The 24,626-nt window shown below is 35.5% G+C and overlaps 1 protein-coding gene across 1 annotated transcript in view; it reads left to right on the top strand.

The window, feature by feature from the left end:
* The window catches only part of LOC128627745 (putative uncharacterized protein ENSP00000383407), an 82,927-nt gene that overhangs the window by 27,744 nt on the left and 30,557 nt on the right, over window positions 1-24,626 (top strand). The window contains exons 4-6 of the mRNA XM_053667235.1: window positions 9,551-9,624; window positions 14,299-14,336; window positions 17,299-17,385. Of these exons, the coding sequence (XP_053523210.1) occupies window positions 9,551-9,624; window positions 14,299-14,336; window positions 17,299-17,385 (199 nt within the window). The remainder of the gene's footprint in view (window positions 1-9,550; window positions 9,625-14,298; window positions 14,337-17,298; window positions 17,386-24,626) is intronic.

Here is a 24,626-nt window from a genome sequence, read left to right as displayed (position 1 = left end):
CAGAATATATTACACATTAAAGAGAGGTCAGAATTGTTGGGAGGTTGAAGACAGATACTGTAGCTGAGCTTGCAGAAATTACTCTGAGAAAACACACTTCAAACTTTGCCACCCAGGAGAGCCATCCCCTATGCTATTAGGTTTTGCATCAGTGTCTTCAGTTGGTGCATGTGATGGACAGTACCTAAACCACACATCTTATGTATTCTAGTAACAAGGGAAGTCCGTCTTTCTGCCACTTTCTCTCTCTCCCATATCCCCTCCTCTCTCCTCCCCTCTCTCCCTTCTTCCCTCCCTCCATCTCTCTGTCTTTCTTCCCTGCCTTTTGGTTTTCTTCTCTTCCTTCCTTCTTATCTTCTTTCCCTCCTTGCTATCTCCTCTTGATCCCTCCACTAAGCCAGTAATTTTCAATAATTTTTTTATCTCATGGCACACATAAACTAATTACTGAAATTCTGTGACACACTTAAAAATATATTACATTTTTTGCCAATATAACAAGTAGGTATAATTTTGGTTCATTCATATTGGACAGCTATTGTAAGGCTGCTGTCATTTTGTTATTTGACAATATAAGGGAAAAGACGTTAGTGCCTCTGAGTAAATAGTCAGGTGCTACATGCTTTAAAAATTCTTGTGACACAACAGTGTGCCTCTTGCCGCACTCTGGTTGAAAATCACTGTTCTAAACATTGATTTTAGGATTAGCAAATGACAGATGTCGACTACAGCAAGATGTATGTATACCCAAAATGTCCAGAGAGTAACACAAGCAACTCTAAAATTAAATAGAGTATTATAAATATCAAGTCCAATTTCTATAAGAATTTTCAGAACGAATTAAAAAACAATATAGTATTGTTGTCAAAAACACAACATTTTGGGACAGGGTGTCAAACGGACACTATGAAAATGCCAGCTTTGAAATTTACCAGCTATGTGATTTTAGAAAAGTTTCTTAAATTCTTTTTTTCTTTTTCATTTTTCAATAATTGTTGTTCAAGTACAGTTTTCTGTCCTTTACTCCCATCCTAGCCCACCCATCCAGCCCTCCCCCTCCCTCCCACTTCCATCCCCCCTAGTTTTTGTCTATGTGTCTTTTATACTTGTTCCTGTAAACCCTTCTCTTTTTCCCCTGAAATTCCCTCCCCTCTCCCCTCTGGTCACTGTCAGCCTGTTCCCTATTTCAGTGTCTTTGGTTATATTTTGCTTGCTTGTTTTGTTGTTTAGGTTCCTGTTAAAGGTGAGATCATGTGGTATTTGTCTTTCACCACTTGGCTTATTTCATTTAGCATAATGCTTTCCAGTTCCATTCATGATATCACAAAGGATAGGAGCTCCTTCTTTCTTTCTGCTACATAGAAATTCTTCAAGCTATGTTTCTTCTCCTATAAAATGAGGAACTGTTTGTTACTCTTATTTATCATTTGAGAATTAAAAAGTGGCAATGCAATTACCATTATTAGTACAGTGGCTAACACAAAGTAGGTGATCAATAATAGGTATTATCTCTAAGAACCTAACTGTGGTTTGTGGTTTAACAGTGCAGATTCCACAGAGAAGGTAAGATATCTAAGCTGGGCTTGGAAAAGAAGAACTAGAGTTAAAAGATGGTTAAGATATTATATCATTGTACACTGTCCTAGCATCTTTCACAAAAAGCCTCAAAAAGCACTTAGAGGCAAGTGTCTTATAAATGGATACATTGAAATATGAAATGTCATTTTAGAATAAGTGAATAATAAAGAAGCCCAGGTAGGTGACTCCCAGGTTGGTGTTCTAACTGCTCATCTATCTGCATTTCTTACTTGCTTCCCAACTATTAAAATTTGGATTTTTTTGTTCTGTCTCTGTGTTAGCATTGGCATAGACAGTAAAGGGAGGAAAGGAGATTGACAATGGGAAGAAGATCCATTCACTAGGTCTTCTTCAAACTGTGAACTAGAGGAGTCAGTATCAAACAGGACAGGTAATCCTTTTCTTGATTTATAGATTGTAAAATGACTCATAACAACCTTACATATAAAACATAGATTACTTTATTAAAAAGGCTATACTTTTCTTTCATTTTCATTTTTATTTTTTACCCATTATAGCTATGATCACTTACAGCTATTCTTCTGCCACCAATTCATCTGTAGACATCTGGTGGTTTTAATTAGTTTCCTCCTGTAAATATAGACTTATGAAATCAATAGATTGATGTTAATTATGCCCCATTGTCTTTTTTATTTCCTAAACTTATGGTACAATTTCTAATTGAATCTAATGAAAGCCATGGTTATCTCCTTAATCATGTTTTAAAGAAAAAGCTGTAAAGCAAAAAAGTCCATTTCCAATTAAATTTTCTTTTAAAAGCTTTTGTCATCCCTGCTGATTTTGGATTGAAATATTATGGATAAGGAAACATGGACTGTCTCTACAGGAAAGGATTTTGAGGTATTTGTTCAACAACCTTCACTCTGTAAATGTAGATACTGAGGCTCTGAGAGGGTGCTTGGATCCTGCCCACTCTGGTAGCACACTTGGTACAGCAAGCCAGTTTCTGGAGTGCCAATTCAGTGATTTTCCATTTTAAGGGCTGAATCTGATATTTTTACCTATCATATTTCCTCTGATACTTCTTGCAAGTTTATGTGGCTCATATTCCATTTGTGGCTATGAGGGTTAAATAAGATAATGGTATAAGAAGCAGAAACATGAAATTTAATAAACATTAGCTGTCCTCCCCCTTTCTACAACCTTGTGTAAACGTAATTTCATAAACCGCAACACACTTAAGGATACTTAAGAGAGATCTCTTTTAAGAAATTTGGAAGGGAATATTTTTGTAAAAGAAGAATCTTTTATAATGTATGCAGCCATCCCTAGTAACTTGTTTTGTTATCCTGGGTATTTATAGAGCTGCGAGTGCAGTTTGCTATTTTAGGATTGATAGAAAACCCACTTAGCACACTAGTAGGCAAAAGGCAAACTTGCATGCAATTTACCAGCTCCATCCCTAGTGGATTAGATATGGTACCTGTGCATTCTTTAGGCCCTATAAACTTTGTGATCTGCTCTGAGATGATGAGCTGTGTGGGGATGCTACACACCACTTGCTTCTTTTGGGGGAACCGGAATTCATTAGCCGTATAGGATTGTTACTCTTTGACAAGAGCTGGACAGGCTGGCCAGAAAGCCTACTTTTCCCATCAGGATGAGCTGATATTTCTCCTTCCTCATTGTTGCATTCTCATCGGGGAATGAAATCTGTTTTCCCTGAGAATCATAATATTATTACTGTAATATACTGGGGGCCCCCAATGTGCAGACTGTCATCATCTAAATTCAGTGATTCTTGAAGAGCCCATTTTAATTAAGTGAGCTTTCATAAATTATTGGGCATGCTTTGATGATGATGATGGCATCCACTAAATGATTAATGATTCTAAAACACATTAATGTGCTGATATATACTTGTCTCCAAATAACGCTAAATTACTAGTATTAGTGCTTTGATGAGGGCGGGTTTTCTGAGCTGTTTGTTTAGTAGTGGCATATAGCATTACATTTTCTCCACATTTTCATAATCACTCTCCCTTCTGGCCAGCAGTGCTCATTTGTGAGACCTGTGATCAAGATGACAGGTGGTTTCTGCATCTGTGCAGTCAAGTGTAGAAGAAGTACTGTGTACTACTGAAGACCTTGGGTGTAAAATCCCAATGTTACCACTTACTAGTTATGTGACCTTAGGCAAGAATCTTGATTGACTATTCTGTGTCTCAGTTCGCTTTTCTGTAAATTGAGGATTATTGTAATTATCAACCTTACAGGGTGGTTGTCAGGATTAAATTATTTACTCTATCTAAAGAATCTAAAACTGTGATAATACATGGGTGTTCTGCCATTATTGCTGTGCAAGTGTGTTAAATAAAAAAATTAGAAAATCAGTAAGATTACAGTCTTGATATTAGCAACTTACTTCAATGTTCTGGGCTGAGGCTAACTATAGTTATTAATATTCCTCTCTGCTGTGTGATCTATTTAATAATGTCAGAGACTTCTTCATAGGCTTTGTCTTCACACAGTTAGGTGTAATGCAAGGTAGAAGAGCTGATGGGTGTTAGAACTCTTTTGCAAGGGTGATAGTTTGTCATCCAGTCACATAAAGCTTCTTGTTTTGAGCGTCAAGCTGATAGCAGGGTGCATATTTTCTCATTTCTCTGGTGGCTTTAGGTACACTGCAAACTGAGTGTACTTTATCAACTTTGAAGCATGATAATCATTGTCATTGCCAAATGTCTATTACCATTTTTTAAAGAAAGGGGTCATGTTAACTTTCATGTCTTTTGGGGACATCTGGGGAAATTTATTGAAGCATAGGAGTCTAAGGAATGTCAAAAACAGATTCAGTTTGGATGTGGCATTCTTGAGATCAGTGTATTTTAATATTAGTAAAACTATTTGAGTCATGTAAAGGAATAATCTTAATTCTTGCAAGTGAACAGAATGCATTATCAGAATTTTATGTACTATTAATACATAATATAATGAAAAATAACATCTATAATTATCTTCAATGTATTTGGAATCATATAAGGATTTTATAAAGTTTATTTAATCTTCAAAGTTAAGAAAATCACAGAAACCAGTAAGATCCTCAGATAAAGTCTTTGATAGGGGATACCTGAGAGAAGGACCATTTCTTCTTTGTATTTCTTCTTTGCATCTAAAACAATGTCTTAGTAGTACTCAATAAATGTTTGTTGAATGAACTGTGAATGTATGAAAGAATGAATTATATGATTCTGGAAGAATATATTAGAATGAATAAAGTGACTAGCATTTAATCAAAGTAAATCACTATGTGTGTAACTCTGGACAAATCAACTTACTATTTGGTACCTCAGTTTATTCATTTGCAACTCAAAGATCAGATCTCATCATCTCTACAGTCTTAAAAGTTTCCCATAAGATTTACACCATCATTTAACGCCCATCAATTTTTCTCCGGTGCAGAAATACCTTTCACATTTTTATTAATGAGGTAAGCACAATGCCTGACATAGTCACTCCTTTTCTTTCTTTTGCCTTTGGGATTCAAAAGTAAGATTTAAATATCAATGACACACTGGGGTGGTGAACACACAAGACAATGTACAGAGAATGTATTACAGGTACACCTGAAACCTATATAATTTTATTAACAATGCCACCCCAATAAATTCAATTAAAATTTTAAATAAATAAATAAACACCAATAATGCAGCAAACAGGCACATATTAGATTCCACCCCAAAGGACAGTCAACCGCAACCACTGCAAGAGAATAGTAATATGGTATTTGGTATCTAAAGTTTCTCCCTTCTTTAAATGCCATTTCTTTCTTTATTTCTAATTGTTTTTTTTCAATTTGAGCTTGTTTCATGATTATGTGAAAATGCTTTGCTCCTAGAGTCTATTCTTATTTACTTGAACGGTAACATAGGTTGAACATATTCTTCAGCCCATTCATAAGTTGCTTACATTTCATTTTTTATTTTCCTAATAATTTCCAGGGTTAAAACTAAATGAAGCCACATACTCCCAAGTGAATGAAATGTAAAACTAACAATTAGTGTTTGATTTAAGGGGTAATAAAATGAAGGCTAACAGGCACAAGTTTTGCCTGGTATTTTGACAAGTGTCAAATTAATGGACAAGACAGAATTATTTAATTGAGTTTTTCTAATGGGATCTTCTTTATGGAGTTTAGAGTAACACATACACACACACACATAGATATGGTTCCAAAATAAAACTACTCATAGTCCTCCTCTGACCTGCCCATCAGTGAACCTAGGGTTTGAACACTGAAAGACCTGAAAGACTGCTTGTGGGAGCAGAAGTCAGAATTTAAAACAGGTGCTTTGATTTTGGTACAAGTAGTACTAAACATTGCTCAAACAGTTCAGTAGTAATTCACAACTTGTCAACACCCAGGGAACAGACCTTAAGTTAAGTAAATTTTGAGCTGTTTCAGTAATCCTTTTCCTTCATATAATCACACTTCAGACAAGCATTTAATGTGCTTGACTTCTCCTACCCTCTTGGAGGAAGCAGGTTGCCTAAGGAGAACTACCTTAACTCTTTTGTATTAACAGGGATTAAAAGGAAGTTTTAAGTCAAAATAGTTTCAACGTATTTATTAAAAGGATACCCTTCAATAAAAGATTCCCAAACCTAAGCTAATTCATTGTAAACAAAAATTGGATGAGCTGGATTCCAGTAAAACAGAACAAAGTAGAGAGTCCCTAGAAAATATTGTGAAAAGTATGTTTATGGTTGTGAATGCGTGAAATACAGATTTTATTCTTGTATCAATACTGATCCATTTTGCATTATTTTCTTTAAAATTTTTTAAATTGTTGATACTGTTACAGGTTTTCCCCATTTGTCCCCTTTTCCCCCCTCCACTAACTTTCCACCCCCTTCCCCCAGTCTTCACCACATGAATTATTCTTTATAAGAACAATCATAAATCTACTTTTGCTCACCCCTCTATGTGCTAGAAATAACCAGTTTTTATCTATGGTCTTATGGAATTCCTTCAGTTTTGGTCTAGATATCTCCCATCCTTAGCCCATAAGCTAACTGTGTCCCTTTCACCACAATCAACAACCACAAATATTTAAACAGGGTCTAACACCTGACTATGGATTGAGCCAAGGCTTCACCCAGGTCAATAAGAGCAATGTTTTTGAGTACTATGCCTTCTGTCCCAATTCAAATACTTGAGGTTCAGTTGCACACAAGTGTGATTCATTTCGATTTAATTTTGGTAGCAGAAATAGTGACTCACTGAAATAATAAGTTGACACAAAAGTACAGTTGACTCTGAAACAATATGGGGTTTGGGGATGCTGACTCTCCACACAGTCAAAAACCCACATACAACTTTGGATCCTCCAAAATTTAACCATAGTTGCCCCTTGATATGGCAGAGTGTTGGTCCCAGGACCCCGGCAGATACCAAAATTTGTGGATACTCATGTCCCATATATAAAATGCATAAAACCAATACATATAGTCAGTCATCCACATGTACAAATTCCCAACCAAGAATCAAAATACTGTTTCTTTTTTAAATTTTTATTAAATTTTTTGGAGGGACATTGATAAAAATTATATAGGTTCAGCCACACAATTCTGTAATACATCATCTGTATGTCGCATTGTGTGTTCACCAACGAAAGCCAAGTCTACCTCCGTCACTCCATTTATTCTCTCTTTACCCTCTTCCCACTCCCCCACCTCCCTTTCCCTCTGCTAATCAACATACTGTGCTTTGTGTCTATGAGTTGTTTTCTATTTTTTTCCTTGCTTAATTTCTTTATCTTTTTACCCAGCTCCCCAGTCCCCCAGTCCCCCAGTCCTCTAACAGCTGTCAGTTTTTTCTTTGTATCTATGAGTCCTTTTCTATTTTGTTTGTTTATTTTGTTCATTGGATTTCAATGTCCCACAGTTTTTGGATTGTTTTGTCATCATTTTCATTTGTTTCAAAGCATCTGTTGATTTCCTCTTGGATCTCATTGTTGACCCATTCATTGGTTAATAACGTATTTAGCTTCAATGTCTTTGCATGCCTTTCAGTGTTCTTGTGACTGATTTCTGCTTTCACAGCATTGAGGTTAGAGAAGATATTTGATATGATTTCAATCTTCAATTTATTGAGACTTGTTTTGTGTCCTAAGTGTGGTCTATCCTAGAAAACATTCCATATGCACTTTCAAGGAATGTATATTCTGATGCTTTGGTGTGAAATGCTCTGAAGGTATCAATTAAATCCATTTGATCTAATGTATTGTTTAAGGTTGCTGTCTCCTTGTTGATTTTTCTGCTGGGAAGATCTACCCATTGAAGTCAGTGGGGTGTTAAAATCCCCAGCTATGGCTGTATTCCTGTCAGTCTCTCCCTATTTGTTCATCAAGATTTGCTTTATATGTTTATGTGCTCCTATTTGGTGTATTGATATTTACCAGGGTTATATCCTCTTGTTGGATTGCTATCTCTATCATTATGCAGTGTCCTTTGTTTCTTACTATAGCTTCTGCTTTAAAGTCTACTTTGTCAGATATAAGTACTCCAGCTTTTTAAAAATTTCATTTTCATGACACATCTTTTACAAACCTTTTCATTTTAGTTTGCTTGTGTCTTTTATTCTGTGGTGGTTTTCTTGTAGACACTATATGTATAGGTCTTGTTTTTTTTTAACCATTCAGCTAGCCTATGTCTTTGATCGAAGCATTTAAGCCTACATTTAAAGTGATATTTGATAGGTATGTACAATATTTATTGCATTTTATTCTTTATAACTATGCTTCTCTGTTATTCCCTCCTTTTCCTCCTCCTTACTTTCTTCCTCCTCCTCTTCTTCTTCCTCCTCCTCTTCTTCTTCTTCCTTTCCCTCTTCCTCTTCCTCTCCTTCTCTTCCTCCTTCTCCTCCTCCTTCTAGAAAAGGCTTTAATAGTTCTTGTAATACTGGTGGCTTGGTGGTAATGAACTGCTTTAACTTTTTTTTTCCGGGAAGCTCTTTATTCATCCTTTAATTTTAAATGATAGCCTTACTTAGTAAAGTAGTCTCGGTAGAAAGTCTTTACTTTTCATCACTTTGAATATTTCATGACAATACCTCCAGGCCTGAAATGTCTCTGTTGAGAAATCAGATAACATTTTTATGGGACATCTCTCATAGACAACTAACTATCTGGCTCTAGCTGCTCTTAAAATTCTCTCTTTGTCTTTAATCTTTCCTATTTTAATTATGTTGTATCTTGGTTTGGTCATCTTTGAGTTCATCTTGTTTGGGATTCTATGCATTTCCTGGACTTGTGTGTCTTTTCCTTTTACCATGTCAGGAAACTACTCAGTCATTTTCTTTTCAAATAGGGTCTTGGTTCCTTGCTCTCTCTGTTTTCCTTCTAGTACTCCTATGATGTGGATTTTGTTACACTTCATGTTGTTCCAAAGGTATCTTAAACTATTCTCATTTTTTAATGTTTAAATAAAAATTTGCTAATCTGACTTGTTCTGTTTCTTATTTTCCAATTCACTGATTTAATCCTTTACTTAACCCAGTCTAATATGTATTTCTTCAAGTGTATTCTTCATTTCAGATAGTGTATTCTTCAAATCTGACTGGTTCTTTTTTACAGTTTCTATGTGTTTGTTTGTTTGTTTATTGTGTCTTTGTTGAAATTATCACTAAGTTCCCTAAGCATCATTACAACAATTTTTTGAACTCTATATCTGGTAAGTTCCTTACTTCTGTTTCATTGAGCTCTTCTTTTGGAGCTTTCTCCTGTTCCTTCATTTGGGACATGTTTCTTTGTCTCCCCATTTTGGCTGCCTCTTTGTGTTGGTTTTGATGAATTAGGTACATCTACTGTGACTCCCAGTCTTGGTGGAGTGGCTTTATGTTTTATGTGTTGTGTGGGACCCAGTGGCACAGTTGCCTTTATCGCCTGATCTTGGTGCTCCAGAAATTTCTTTTGTGTGTTTTTATGTGAATCCTCCTCTTGTAATTCAGTGTTCCCAGCTTGTTCACACATGGGGTCAACCTTCAGGCTGGCTGGCTGTGAGGGTCAACCCCAACCACAGCATGTGAGCTGCTTTGCAGGTGCTCACCACACAAAGCAGAATTTGCCTCAGCATGATCTGAAATACTGTTTTAATGGCTTTGTTGGCTGCACACATGGGAAAATTACAGACATGGAGGGCTCAATATATTTATTGAAAAAATTATATCTGCCGATCAGTGGGCCTACCCAGCTTCAAGGGTCAACTCTACTGTGATTTGGATGATTGAAATGATAAAAACATTTGATGTTTTCCATCTTTCCTATTGCAGATCCACCTTTTGTACTCGTTATCTCTAGACTAGACACTTCTTTTCTCTATATTCAAAAGAGGTAGAATCTATTTTGATGAGTACAAAATTCTCAATTTAGATATTATGTCCACCTATACAATAAATTAATTAGGCTCAGGACAATGGACTCTGGTTATTGAGACATTTGGCCCAGACTTCATAGATCATGTTCACATGGATCTTGCTCCTTCCTAGTTAAATTACAAAAATACATGATAGCAAAATATTACTATAATAATGAATGGTCATCTTCTTTCCTCATGACTTTCAGTAAGCTGCTGAGGCTGCTGATTTTTGTTGAAAGGGGCACAGTTAGGTCCTGGGGTAAGGTATGGAGACATCTAGACCAAGGCAAAAAGAATTTCATAAGACCATGGATAGAGATTTCATAAAACCATAGATTATTTTTAGGACATATGATGACAAAGCATAGAGAACTGTAGGAGTGGTCCGTCTGACCTTTTACTCCTCAAACCTCTGTTGATGTCCCAACTAATTCCAGGGCCTCATTCCCATATCTGTACCTCTACCCACACTTTTCTTCAACTAGACATTGTCCTCTAGGCAGTCCACCAGCATTTTAATTTGGCAAAGTTTGTTGCTTAAGTTTCATGACTGATTGTTTCAGCATATGGGCTTTTCCATGATGCTATACTCAGCTAGAAACAGGTAGTTCAAATTGTCCTTGAGAGCTAAATCTTGATGGAAAAGAAAAGAAAACAAAACAGAACACCATAGAGGTTAGAGGAATGACCCATTAGTTGCTATGTAGGGGAAAGATTATTCTGGATTTGACAGTGCTCAGACTAACCCTATAAATCATTAGAATAATAAAACCGATTTTTCTTTTCTAATTTTACTCATCACTTTCTAGCCTTTACAGTGTGTTTTTCCCCAAATATGGAATGTTGGCTTCAATATTACTTAATGCAAAATGTGGCATATTGGCCTCAATATTGTTTAATGCAAAAATTCCTACCATACTAAATAAACTTCTCCAGAACATGGTCTGTTACCTATCATGTGGTAGATATTCAAAAACCACTTTGAATATCAAAAACAAAAACATTGTTTTTAAATGAAGGGGGGAGTGAATAATAACTAGAGAATCAGAAGTGTCCTGAAAGGTGCCTGGGAGCAGTTCACAGTCTTTTAAGGATGGTGAAAGATGTGGCAACAAATTCTTCTCCAAAAAGTGTAATGGCTTATACAGTGATTAATGCTCTGAAGAAAAAGACCAGCTAAATCAACACTTAGAATATCATGATGGGCTATTTTCCATCTTTCTCAAAGAAAGGCAGTATATAACGTAATTAATATATTTTGGTATGTCTCTCTCCCCTTGGCCTTGGTGAGCCGATGGGGCATGAAAAGTTCAGGTTATGAGGACTCAATCACAGGTTTTTATTTAGAAGACTGGAAAGGGTTTAGAGTAAAGCACAAACCCTAGTTAATGAAAGAAGCATTCTACATTTCTCAATGTTACAGAAATAAAAGGAGAAAAAAACTTGAAGCATGATTCTATGATACATTACTAACCTGCAAGGAGGAGATACCAGTCACTTTACTAGGAATGCGCAAAATGATCTACATTTGGATTACATTAGATGATGAACGGTAACTGAATTCCTTTTCTGATTTTTTGAGGTAGTATTCTTTTATTTTACAGGAAGTTTCTAATTTTGAGAATGTAAAACCAGAAAGAAAGTCAAATTTACCTTGAAAACTTTATGTTCTCTTAGTTCTATGATGTTGAATGGAATCTTTTAGTGTTTCTTCTGTCAAAGTGCTTTTTAAAAATTGTCACGTGCAAATCTGTGTATCTTTTACTCTGCTACCATTTATCTGTTTATGCTGATGCATAGGAAATGTATGGTGTGATATTCCTGTAGACAAGGCTGTGAAAATTAAATTTTCAGAAAAAGAAATGTGTTTATATTATACTAGGCTCAAATTAAAGTGGGAGCCTACTAAAAAACATTTCTATCAGTGATCTATTAATCTTCTGGAGAGTTCTTTTAATCCAAATAAAAATGTGTTTGCAAAGAGATTTGGGTTATTTAGGTTGGGCTCGGCTCTGCATTCAGCTGATCAAGTAGTCCCTAGAGGATGTGTGGCCCACACACGTTGCAGTAATGGGATTTGGGCAGGAAGTTGGTTTATTGGGAAATTTCCAGGCTGGTTGCTGATGATACAGAAAAATGGGTACCTTGCACTCCAGAATGGTCTGAGACTAAATTGTTAATATGTGAAAATTTCTCTGGACACTGTTCCAGCAATCCCCCTCCACAGCCCCTGCTCTCCCTGCCCCAACTCCCTCAATTACTGCATGCTTGCTTATTCTTTCCTCCCTTCCCTGCTCAAAGCTTCCTCCCGGTAAGGATATAAAATGCATCCATAGTAAGTGTGTAATTGCAGGATTAACAGCTTGGAGCACCTGCCAGGCAAGGGTAGTTGTATTTTAGCCACAGTTAACTACTAAACTATAGCAGTTTCATTTTAAACATAAGCTGGAGTTTTTTTAAAAAGTGTTTTTCCCCTCAGGGTTCTTCTCAGTCTTAAAAATCAACTCAATTATGTAGCCGTTTATTCTAGCCACAAATAAGGAACTCACTAATACCAAATCAAAAACTTAAACGAAGAGCACAGCTATTGGCTTATGATTGATTTATGCTTCTACAGATGGGAGGATAGCAACAGGTGGAAGGGCAGGTGAGAATGAATGAAATGGAAAGTACCTGATGCTGACTGACCTAGGGTTTTTCAAACATAAACTGAATCCATTAAAGTGCTCCTCAGACTCCAACCAGTTAAAATAAAATTAAAGACTCTCTTGAGTTCTTTGATTTTTTTTTTTTGCCCACCACTCCCCTGAAGGGAATAACATCTCATGTTGTTATGCACCTGCCTTACTTTACAATATTATAAATAGCTTTTTTGGAACACTTGCTATTTGCCAAGAAAGGTCCTAAGCATTTTGCATTAGAAATCAAATAAATAAAATGGTTAAGAAAAGAAGAAAAATTATACATGCAGTGTTTTGCTTACAACCCTGAGCTTAAAAAAAACAACAAAAAAGTGACCTTAGGTTTAACTTAATGACTACTATGACTATAAACAGTTGACACACTCAAGCTATAACAAAGTTAGTTATGTGTGTAGGACACATGTGTTTTCACCCAACACTTAAGTTGATTAACGTGGTTGAGTCAGTATAGTCTTATCTCCTCTTTCTGTTTTAGACATTTTATTATGGAAAATTTACATTTCACACAGAGGAAGAGATTATGATCATATCACATCCCCAAACTTGAACAAGTATAGATTTATAGTCAATCTTAGTTCATCTCTACCATTTGTCTTTCCTCTCCCCCAGCCCTCTCACTAGGTTGTTTTAAAAATAGATCCCAGACATATAGTTTCATGTTTCAATATACCTCTAAAAAACGAGAACTGCTTTAAAAAAGTAACCGCAATACCACGACTGCACTAGCACAAAATGAGAAAAATGACTTAATATCACCAAATATGATGTTAAAATTTCTCTAATAACATCAGATAATTTTTATAGTTAATTTGAATCACAAGACAAACAAAATTCATGCAATGCATTTGATTTTTGCTTCTTAACTCATGTTTCTTTTTTAATTTATTTGAAACTCTGCTGGCCATTCTGAGGAATTTCCCATATTTAAAATTTTTTTCTGATTGCATCCTTGTATTTTTTAAAAAAACATGCTCTTTTACCCTCTATTTTTCTTGTAAAATTTTAGTCAGAACTTGAGGCTTGATAAGATTCAAATTTATATATTTTTATATAAAAATATATTTTAAAAGTAGGTCATCAGTGACTATATACTTCCTGTTACATTTCAAGGAAATCCCTATATCTGGTTGTCTCTACTTTTGTAACTGAAATTGTTTAGTGGGTTCAGATGGTATCAGACTGATCCATCCAGCACAAAGTTACAAATCAGCCTTTCAATTAAAAGCTTTAACAGCAGTTGATGATTATTGCCCAGATCATTGTTTTGATTGCACAAAGGTTATATTATATTTGATCATTCTTTCTGTAATTATTAAACAGTTATTTAAAAAAGAACTTTTATCTATTTAATTATCTGGAGTTACATTCATGTAGAAATTGCCTACTCTTTGGGAGGGGTTAATGAATGTTAGTTTCTCCATACTGAATGAAAATTTTTAGGCCACAATTATGCTGTATTAACTGTACTTTGCCTTTTACAGTCAGAACAATACAGGAGTATGTGTAGACCTTACTTAGAAATAGCACTTATTTCTGTTGTTAAAGGCATTACCCATGTGTCTAAATGATCTTCTGTTAGATTAAAATACTATTATTTATTAAATATGGACTTAAATATCTATTTCTTTTATTTTTCTAGGTCAATCTGGAGATCTTTGTCTGAAAACAAAGGATTTGGTTAGTAATTTGTGATTACTCATGTAGATGATATGGTTTGTTTCCATGAAAGTTATTTCCTATGCGACTGATATAAGTGGCAATAAGTGATCAATGAAACACAAATGAAATTTTCTTTACATTTTATAGAAGAAATTTTAAAAATGCAAATGTGATTCCATTCTAACTTTAAATTGCTAACACAAATCACTGACTGATCATTTACCTCTTCTAAGAGGTCATCTTGACCTCTTAGATGTCTTTTCAGATTTATGAAACTAGGAGTAAATAAAAAAGAATTTAAAAAATAGTTGGATTACAAAAGACTTTTCAACGGCATTTCAAACAGGTGTTGGTTTCAGTTGAACAGCTTAGTGGTTAGACAATCACATAATTTACATAGTGTTCCCCTCAATATTTCTAACTGGCACCATATGTATTTATCACAATATTTTTACTATATTTTCTATGCTTTATTTACTTCCCCATGTTTACTTCTTAGTTCTTTCACCTCTTTCACCCAGTGCCCCAACCCCCACCTCTCTGGCAATCACCAGTTCTTTCCCTGTATGTAGGAGTTGTTTCAACTTTGTTCATTTGTTTTGTTCTTTAGATTCCATGTAATTCAAATACCATATAAGTCACATGCTATTTGTCTTAGTCTCTAACTGACTTATTTCACTGAGCCTAGTACTCTTTAGGTCCATCCATGCTCTCACAAATGGTAAGATATTATTCTTTTCTTTAATGGTTGAGTAATGTTCCATTGCATATAGATACCACACCTTTTTTTTAAGCCATTCACCCTTTGATATACATTTGGTTTGCTTCCATATGTTGGCCATTATAAATAATGCTGCAATGAACATAGGGGTGCCTATATTGTTTTTGATTAGTGTTTTTGACTTCTTTGAATAAATCCCCAGACGTGAACACTGGGTTATAAGGCAGTTCCATTTTTAACTTTTGAAGAAACTTTATACTGTTATCCACAGGGGCTGCACCAGTCTGCATTCTTACCAACAGTGTATGAGTGTTCCCCTTTCTCCACATCCTCGGCAACATTAGCCATTTGTGGTTTTATTGATGATAGACATTCTGACAAGTGTGAGGTGATATCTCATTGTACTTTTAAATACATTTTATTTATTTATTTATTTATTTTTAGAGAGGAAGGGAGGGAGAAAGAGAAGGAGAGAAACATCAATGTGTGGTTGCCTCTCACGTGGTCCCCACTGGGGGAACTTGGCCTGCAACCCAGGCATGTGCCCTGACTGGGAATGAAACCAGCGACCCTTTGGTTTGCAGCCCACGGTCAATCCCCTGAGCTACACCAGCCAGGGCTCATTGTACTTTCAATTTGCATTTCTCTGATGATTAGTGACATTGAGCATTTTTCCATATGTCTACTAACCAGCTGTGTGTTCTCTTTAGACAACTATCTATTCAGATCCTCTGCCCATTTTTAAAAACTCAATTGTTTGCTTTTTTGACATTGAGTAGTATGAATTCTTTATAAATCTTAGATATTAACCCCTTATCATATGCATCATTAGCAAATGTGTTTTACCATTTAATAGATTTTTCTTCATTATTTGATTGTTCACTTTGCTATGCAAAAATGTTTTAGTTTGATAAAATCCCATTTGTTTTCTTTTTTTTCCCTTGCCCGAGGAGATATAGCAGAAAAATATTAGTACCAGAAGTGTCTGAGATTTTACTGCCATGTTGTCTTCTAGGATTTTTATGGTTTCAACTCCTATATTTAAGTCTAATCCATTTTGAGTTCATTCTTGAATAAGGTGTAAGAAGGTAATCTACTTTCATTTTTTTGCATATATCTGTCCAACTTCTCCAGTACAGTTTAATGAATAGACTGCCTTTATCCCATTGTATGTTCTTCTTGCCTCCTTTGTCAATACAAATTGATCATATAGGTGTGGGTTTATTTCTTGGCTCTTTGTTGTGTCCCATTGATCTATATGACTATTTTCATGCTCGTGCCATGCCGTTTTGATTACATGCTTTGTATTATATATAGTTTTAGTGTCTGCAATTACATTATCCATAGTAGTGATAAAGGCAACTGATGGTTTGTATTTTAAATCTGACGTAAATCTCTAATTCTATAAATTACTTTTTGAAAGCTAGTGGATAATGTCTCTATTTCCCTTACAGGATATAGAATGACACTAATTATAAAACATTCACAGTGGCAAAACATCTGGATTATTCAGTCAATAACTCATTTTTTTAATTCAGTTTGTCAAGAATGGGGATATCTTTTCTCCTTTCTTTCTCCCCTGCAGAGCCTAGGAGTTGGATGCTCAAACTACTTTTTCCAAAATCATGTACCTGAATTGCTCTGAAAAGCTCATTTAGAACAGTGATTAACCATCAATGACTGTATCTTCCAAGGGTATCTCCATTCTGGTAGCACACTATTCAGTTTATACACAGAAGACTACAGAGGTTTTTTATCCCAACATGATTCTTGCCTTTTCTCTAGTCAGTGCCTTTTCTCTAGTCAAATATGAGGGTTTGTTTCCGTTTGATGCTTTCCCTGTATTTGCATTACTTAAAACTAGTTCTTCAATTCTATGCAGTTCAGTTCTTCACACATGCCCAGGGCCTTCTTTGGGTGTTGGAAGGACATGACTGAGCAAATGTTGGCTTTTTTATTCAAGGATCTGGAATCTACCACAGCCCAATGTTTTCTCAGCACAATCATTTTAAAAAAAACAATCAGGTATTTCAGTACCAGCATTCTACCATATATGCTTGGGTGCTTATGTAGTTCAGGGAAACAATGGGGGCTCACAGGACACTTGGGGGTGTCCATCACTGACTAGAACTTCCTAGAATGGACCACAGAACTTTTGTTTCATATCACCAAGTTACAACAATGTGCAGAATTTATTTTAATTTTAAATTTCTTATGTTCACTGTAAATTCTGCTAACCAATCCTTTGCTTTACGTTAGGAAGGAAAACCATCAATGACACAATTTGGCAGGAATCCTGCAAGCTTGACGATGAGTCCCACATCAGAAGACTCTGTCAGCTAAAAGGTAATTGCTAAATTTAGTTCTGCTGAGTTTGCATTTTCCCAAAGTAGTTTAAAGGGCAGGTAGAAAAATTTACATCTTTTTCCATTAAGATAAACAGGGTATTGTGGTCTACTTAAAAAGAAAGATAAATAAACAGAATATGTATTACTAATAGAACACAAACACGTATGTGTAGCTACACAGAGACATACAGAAAGGAACTGGAATCTAATTAAGTTGCCTGTTGAAGCAAAGAATCAAGTGCAAATAATATTTGAAAGTCTTTAATGTCTAAAATAATTTAAAATGTATTAAAAATCAGCACATCAAATAAACCTCTAAAAATAGCATGAATATATTAACAGTTGTTATGTTTAGATTTTCTTTAAAAATTTAAGAGAAATAACTTTGATTACTAACACAAAATTATACCACTTTATAATTTAAAAATTCCCCAAAGCAAGTTAGCAGCCAGGTATAAATTATTCATTAATAATAAATCGTTTCAAAATTAAAATTACTTAACTTTGGGAAGGTAATGAATAAAATAAGTCTTAAGGGTTCACAAAGATGAACAACAGAATAAAAAGTTGATTTAATTGGCATTGTCTTTATAGTGTTACTTGAACAAGAAATATTTGATTATATTAGTTATTGATTATTTAAGAGTTTCTGATTTTTAAATAAAAATATTTTTACTATCTTGGGACAAAAGGAATAATTATAGCATATAGTTATATATGTTCCCATTTTGTCTTTTTTTAAAGAGCTCAGCTTTACAAAATATGAAAATAATCATTTTCCCTTGAAACATTTCTATTTTATTAAACATTATATAACACTTTGGTGAATAATTTTAACTCAAAATTTTAAATATTTACAATTTTCTCTATTATAAAATATATAGGTGAAACACTGGGGTTTATTTAATTATAGTATTTTCTTTTGATTACAATACAGAAAATGCTTTAATAATGTCATGTTTTGGTTTGACTCTGTCTTTATCTCATGGATGCCAGCTATCTTCACTCACACTCTCTGTAGGTGAGCCAAACGCCCATCCATCCATTACTTTAATAAACATGTTATTTTTACATTATTGTATGTTGATGTATGGATAAAGAAGGTATAAATTATTATAGCTATTTTTAGTTATAAGACTGGTCATAAATCTCTTCATTAGTTCTAATTCCTAAAACTACTTTCTGTGATCTTTTAAAAAAATTGTGAGTAATTCTATTATAGCTACTCTGATAAAGCAGCAAAAAATCTTGGTCATTAAGTGAGGTTCTTAGGATTTGTGGTGTCAATTTTGTCAGAGAAGGAAGAAAGCCACTACAGCAATTTTCTCAGCTGTGATATTTCTCAGACTCTTGAGGGACTGTGTTTGGGGTGTGTGTGTGTGTGTGTGTGTATCTAAGAAGTTTTGCTGGCATTTCAGCAGCAGTAGCTGAGTCACAGGGCATTTCCCAGGGATTAATGCTGTGCTAGGAAGAGCTGATGGCCTGAGACCAAGGCCTTTGATGCCATTGTAAATTGAAGGAAGAAATTCAGTGGGGGAGGGAAGGCCCCAAGACTTGAATTTTATGGGGGTAGTGACTTCATTTAGAAGGCTCAGAGTATTTCTAAGCAATTAGTGCCCTCCATATTAACCCATAATATTTCTTTCTCATTTTAAGCACTACTTTTTAACTGTTAATTGCACAATTACTTCAGAGTGGTTTACCATCAGTCTGTGAAGTTCAGTGAGATGAAGATCTGGAGGTGCATTATCACTGCCATCCACACACAGCCCATGATTTTCTTGAACACTAATAATGAAATTGTAAAGACAGCTTCGGTAAAACAGAAGAAAATATATAGGGAAATAAATGATAGGGGTGACATTAGCTCCAGTGAATCTGTTGCAAACTCCAAGACCAAAAAGAAAAGCCTTTGTTTTCATTTCAGTTTCAAAATGGCATTTCTACAAGACACATATTAGCAGCATTGCTGTCCTAAAAAATACTGGGGCCTAATGAAAGGAACCACGGCTATACTGAGCAAAGGATTTGTGCCTGGTATTTTAGTTTATGAACAAATTCACATAGCTTGATAACATGACTGTGTTTTATCAGTTAAGACAAAATTTAGCAGAATGAGGTGAGTGTCAGGAGAATCACATGTTTAGTTTATCTAGACCAGTTCCTTCTCCTAAAAACAATTTTATCTAAAAGTGTGTCTGTGCTATTAACAGAGACTACATCTGTAAAGCAAATGTAAGACAAATTGTGTGCTCAGTACTATATAACTGAAAAGTTGGCAATTGTAGGTACCAAGGAAACTTAACCTGTCATTCATATTAATTGTATTGCCAGCATCATAAGCAGGAAAACTACTTGTGGTGTTTATTTTAGTAAATTAAAATCAATTTTAAAATCTTTACATTTACTTTTGCCTTAATTTTGTAGAAAATAACAACTTTAAAACACAATCTTTTAAATCTATAAATGAAATGTACCTAAAATTAAGTTATGATTTAAGTAAAGATAGTTTTAAAAACAGGGTTTTCATAGTTTTTGCCAGAAACTACAAAGAATTAAAAAAAAGCAAAAATTTAAAAAGGAAATAGAACATGTTTGGAGATTTAGAGATTTTTTCAAACAATGTTACTGCAGTAGACTTTTCCATAAAACAGAAAATATGCAAAAAAAATCATGTTAGTAAAGAAAGCAGGGTCTGAGTAAGGCCAGGAAACATGTTAGTAATGAAAGGAGTGTTAATTCCATTCATACTGATATAAAATTGTTTTAAAAATAAATCTTCTTTACCAACGGTTTTGATAAGATTCATTATAGTAAACTGAAGGAGAAATGTTAGGTCCTTCAAGGTTAACATTTGAATTAACATTGGTTTGAAACCTTTCCTGAATTCTGGTCTATATTATTTGGCCAACTTCTTTAGAGTAAGCAAATAAATATTTTGCTTAATTTTTCCAGACATTGTTAATTCTTTTTCTTTATTGGTTTGATACCCTCGTTTTCAAGAGGGAAATGTATAAAGTGACAGGTTTATTTACTATTCTGTTTAATTTTTAGGAACCACATTTTAATTTAAAAATTGTTTCCCAAGAGCATGTCACTTGGGTCTGGTTAGAATGGAGGACATGAGGAAAGGCAGAGAGAGGTCTCAGTGCACACCTGAATGCCTGCTTACGATGTGGGAATGAACTCCCTGCACAAAGGCTACCTGCTAAGCGGGCCCCTTTTATTTCCAAGAAAGATTTTGTTAGTGAACGAGAATGCTCAGAGTTCTAGTTTTTCATACAAATGAATCTTGGGATGAATTCAATTCAGTAGGGGAGCTCTTACTGGGAATATAATTACCTGAGCGTGGTCAGAGGTATCTCTGTTAGAATAACCTAGAAGCTGATTAGAAATACTGTTTTTGTTTTTTTTTGTTTACTTAGCCTCCTTTTTTCCTGCCTCTGCTTTTGAGGAGCAGTTGGAATGTTTCTGTTGTATAGTGTAGTTTTTATGCACACTCTTATTGTAGTTTATACGCGCTCTTACACTCTTGCTGCAAGCAAACCATCCCAAAACTATATCGAGCAACGTTTTACTAGTCTCATGGGGGTTAGAGGTCAGGAATCCAGTCAGGGCAGTGTTTCTCGATGTCTGAGGCTTTATCTAGGAGGACTTGAATGACTCTGGAGCACTTAAATGTCTGGTGGCTGGAATCACCTGGAGGCTTCTTCACTTACATGTCTGGTATCTGTTCTGGGATAATTGAAGGCTGTGCTCAGCTGGGATGGTCAACTGGAAAACCAGTATGTGGCTTCCCCATTTCACCTAAGCTTCTCCCAGGCTAAGAGCTAGATTTTAAGAAGGAAGGTGGTTAGAGGAAACCTCACACATCACACAGGGAAGTGTCTGAAGAGGAACATCCCAAAATGTCAAGGCAGAGCAGATAGCTTGTCCTGACCTAGACTTGCAGTTCACAAATTCTACTGTGGCAAATGAATCAGTAAGGCCAGCTCAGTTCAATAAGAGGAGAACTGAACTCCATTTCTTGCTAGAGGAGAGCCAAAGTCACACTGCAGAGTATGTGGTATGAAACATTTTTGAAAAATACAGCTGCAAATTGTCTAGTTCTGTTATTGCAACTTTGTTGCTACTTAAGACCAAATTGCCTCTGTCTCTATAAATGTGTTCTTGTAAGGTACTATTTGGGAGATTCCAAATAAATAAAAATGTATAATACCACAAAGCAAATGGCTAATCTTCATAAAATGCCATTTTCCTTGTGGCCCTTCCTTAGTCCTAAACCCTCAAAGTTTCCTATAGAAGATGTCACAAACTGATAGCTCTATAACTGAATTTATTCTGAGAAAAAGCTTACTTAGGCCATTTGTATTTTAAAAACTAGGCAATTTTGCATTAAATTCCATATATTGACTCTATTTTGGAAAACAAGAAGGGCTTGGACAATCCTGAACTCAGAGTCTGCGGAGATTTCAGCTGAGAGAGCTGAGCTTCCTGGCTGGCCGTTCTCAGTGCTGGCCCCACAGTTCAGCTCACCGCAGACCTCCCACTGTCTCCGACAAAGTCCACTTCATTTAGTTACGTTACATGGTTGACTTCTGCCTTTGTAACATTGGTTTAGTGGCTTATGTCCAAATTTCTCCACCTGGCACTGAAAGCCCATCAACATTTGGTTTCATTTACTCTTCCAGCCCTACCTCCTCCTGTGTTATGTTCAGAATTACTTATTGCAGGCCCATCTCAATCTCTACACTTAATTAAATGTATTCTACTCATTCCACACTGAAGGCCAGTGTTCACAGCATTGTCACTACATTTTAACTTTTTTTTTCTATTTTTCCAAACATCCATTTTTCAAACTTCCATTGACTGGGCCCTCCCTCTTCCACAAGTACTCTGGGTCACGGTGACCTCCCCGTGATAACCTCTGAGTCACTCAGTTGATGCAATGCATTGTGCGTACACCTCAGCTGCTTCCAGATTCTAAAGCACAAGTGCCTGCTTTACTGTTCTTTTCTAGTACCCAGAAGAATGGAGACATTGCTCTCTAAAACTCATGTTAAAGGGATCAGAAAAAGGAAGAGGTAGAAAGAAATAAAGGAGTGAAGAAAAGAAATTTTTATCCAAAATACAGAAACTAATAATAATAATAAAGCTGCAAAATTCTGCTTCATGGTCCTGTCTGTGTGATGAAAGTTTTTGCTTCAAAGAACCAGATCACAAAACCTGCTCATTTTAAAATGTAAGCGTTTTCTAGGATCTTGTAACATGGTTACTCTGGTTTTAAATATTAAGTAATTCATATCTTTTACCATTTGCTATGATGGAGATCTGGAGAAAAACTTGCACCTACTTTTTACTGAGCCTGAAGGGCAGTCCTTACCTATGTCCTCCTCCCTGACAGAGTGTGGGAATAAGGAATAGTGGAAAATTAAAAGACTAACTGCAAGTAACAAAGTGTGAAAGTGAGAGAAAAAGTCACTGGTCTGTTGTGGCCAGGTGGTTGCTGGGGGTCTCAGCACCCTCATCTGTAAATGATGAGGCTTGGATTAAGGAATCCATGAAGTCCCACTGTGTTTTAGCACACACTATTCTGGATTTACACAAACTGATCCCCTTTTTACAGGGCTTGAGAGGGAACTGCTACTACCTTTTGAAAAGTTTCTGTTAGCTGCAAGTAAATAGACAGAGGCCACGTGGCATAGCTTTTACTCACACATGCTCAGAACAACTGCAACATAATTCAGGTTGAGGTGGCATAATAATGAAGCTCAAAATGCCAGGGTTGGAAAGATTCATTTAACAGAAACAGGTGAGGGGATAACTCCATGGACTCAAAGCATTCAGGAGTCAACAGAGGCTTCATGTCTACTTGCTGCCCTTTTATTGTCACCAACAGGGAAACTGAGTCCTGGAGAGGCCTCATGTCTTGAGTAGGTACACAGCTGTTCAGGGGCATTCTTCATTTTTATTTTGTTAAATTTCTATTTCACATTTATCTGCTTTGAATAAGAATAACATTTTTAAGAAAATAAGTATTTATGATCTAGTCAATATAGTACCTTAATAAACTTAAGAAAAACATGAGTATTATTCAATAAATAATACTCACACTTCTTAAATCCTAGAATTTCTTTTAACCCATGTATAACATTAATCCGTTTCAACAGATTTACATGAAGATGATTTTCTTTTGAGTAATAACATGCATACTACTCAAGGAGAAAAACTATAAGATGTTCCCTGTCAGGTAATGTGAATTATCAACACTTATGAGGTGTTTTATGAAAATTGTCCTGTTATCAAGCTGTATAATATGCTAAGTAATATACAAGGCTTACATAGCCTTGTAGCTACTTTGTATTTACTTATTGTGGGTTGTTTTATAATTGATGAGTCTGTCCCTGGGAATTAGAATATAAATGAAAAAATAAAATGATGACTTGAGTTAATAAACCATTTTGATTATGCAAAACATCATGTACTACATCCTTTTGATAAGTAACTCTGAGCCTGTTATAATTAATATACTGGGATTTTCTCTCACAAGACCTATGCTAAGTGCTTTAGAACTATCTGGAAACCTTCAGCATAGGGTATGTGCATTTTTTGTTTTTTTTTACATTTGGTATAAAAATATACAGTGTTATTTCTGACATATCCCTTTAAAATTGCATTAATTATCCCAGAAGTTCAAGCAATTATGAGTGTCTGAAACTTAGGCCTCAACAACAACAATAACAACAACATATTAATAGCCAAAGAGTTGCTATTCACCTTGTAATAAAATACAGAGTATGTGTCAATATTTTTCTGACACCAGTGGCATTCTCTTTGATTATTCTGATATTTTATCAGAAAACTTAGAACTGACCCTTCTTGGTGCCCTAGATTGATCAACAGCAGAGGCTACACATAGCATATGATTTGTGAGGGGCGGGTGTGGTGGACAAAGTGAGCTCCAACTCCTCAGTCCAGCCTGATTTCTTAGGCTGGTGAATTAAATAGTGGGTCATAACCTTTGACGAACCAGTTTCCGCCGGCTGTTCTGAAGCATGCGCAGAGGCGGATCCTCGCTCCCACACCGCTGCACTCAGCTGCCCGTGGCCTGATTGCCTGCTGGCCAGGGGCTTCTCTTGCAGCGCTGCTTGAGAGCTCTGAAAACAGACAGCTCTGTTTGAATCTGTTTGGCCATCTCTTCAATCTCTCTTTGCCTCAGTTTTCATCATCTGAAAAATC

Source organism: Artibeus jamaicensis, unplaced genomic scaffold, assembly GCF_021234435.1.
Source record: "Artibeus jamaicensis isolate MK-2021 breed Jamaican fruit bat unplaced genomic scaffold, CSHL_Jam_final contig_466, whole genome shotgun sequence".
Lineage (NCBI taxonomy): Eukaryota > Metazoa > Chordata > Mammalia > Chiroptera > Phyllostomidae > Artibeus > Artibeus jamaicensis.
This window is presented reverse-complemented; position numbering and strand designations above follow the sequence as displayed.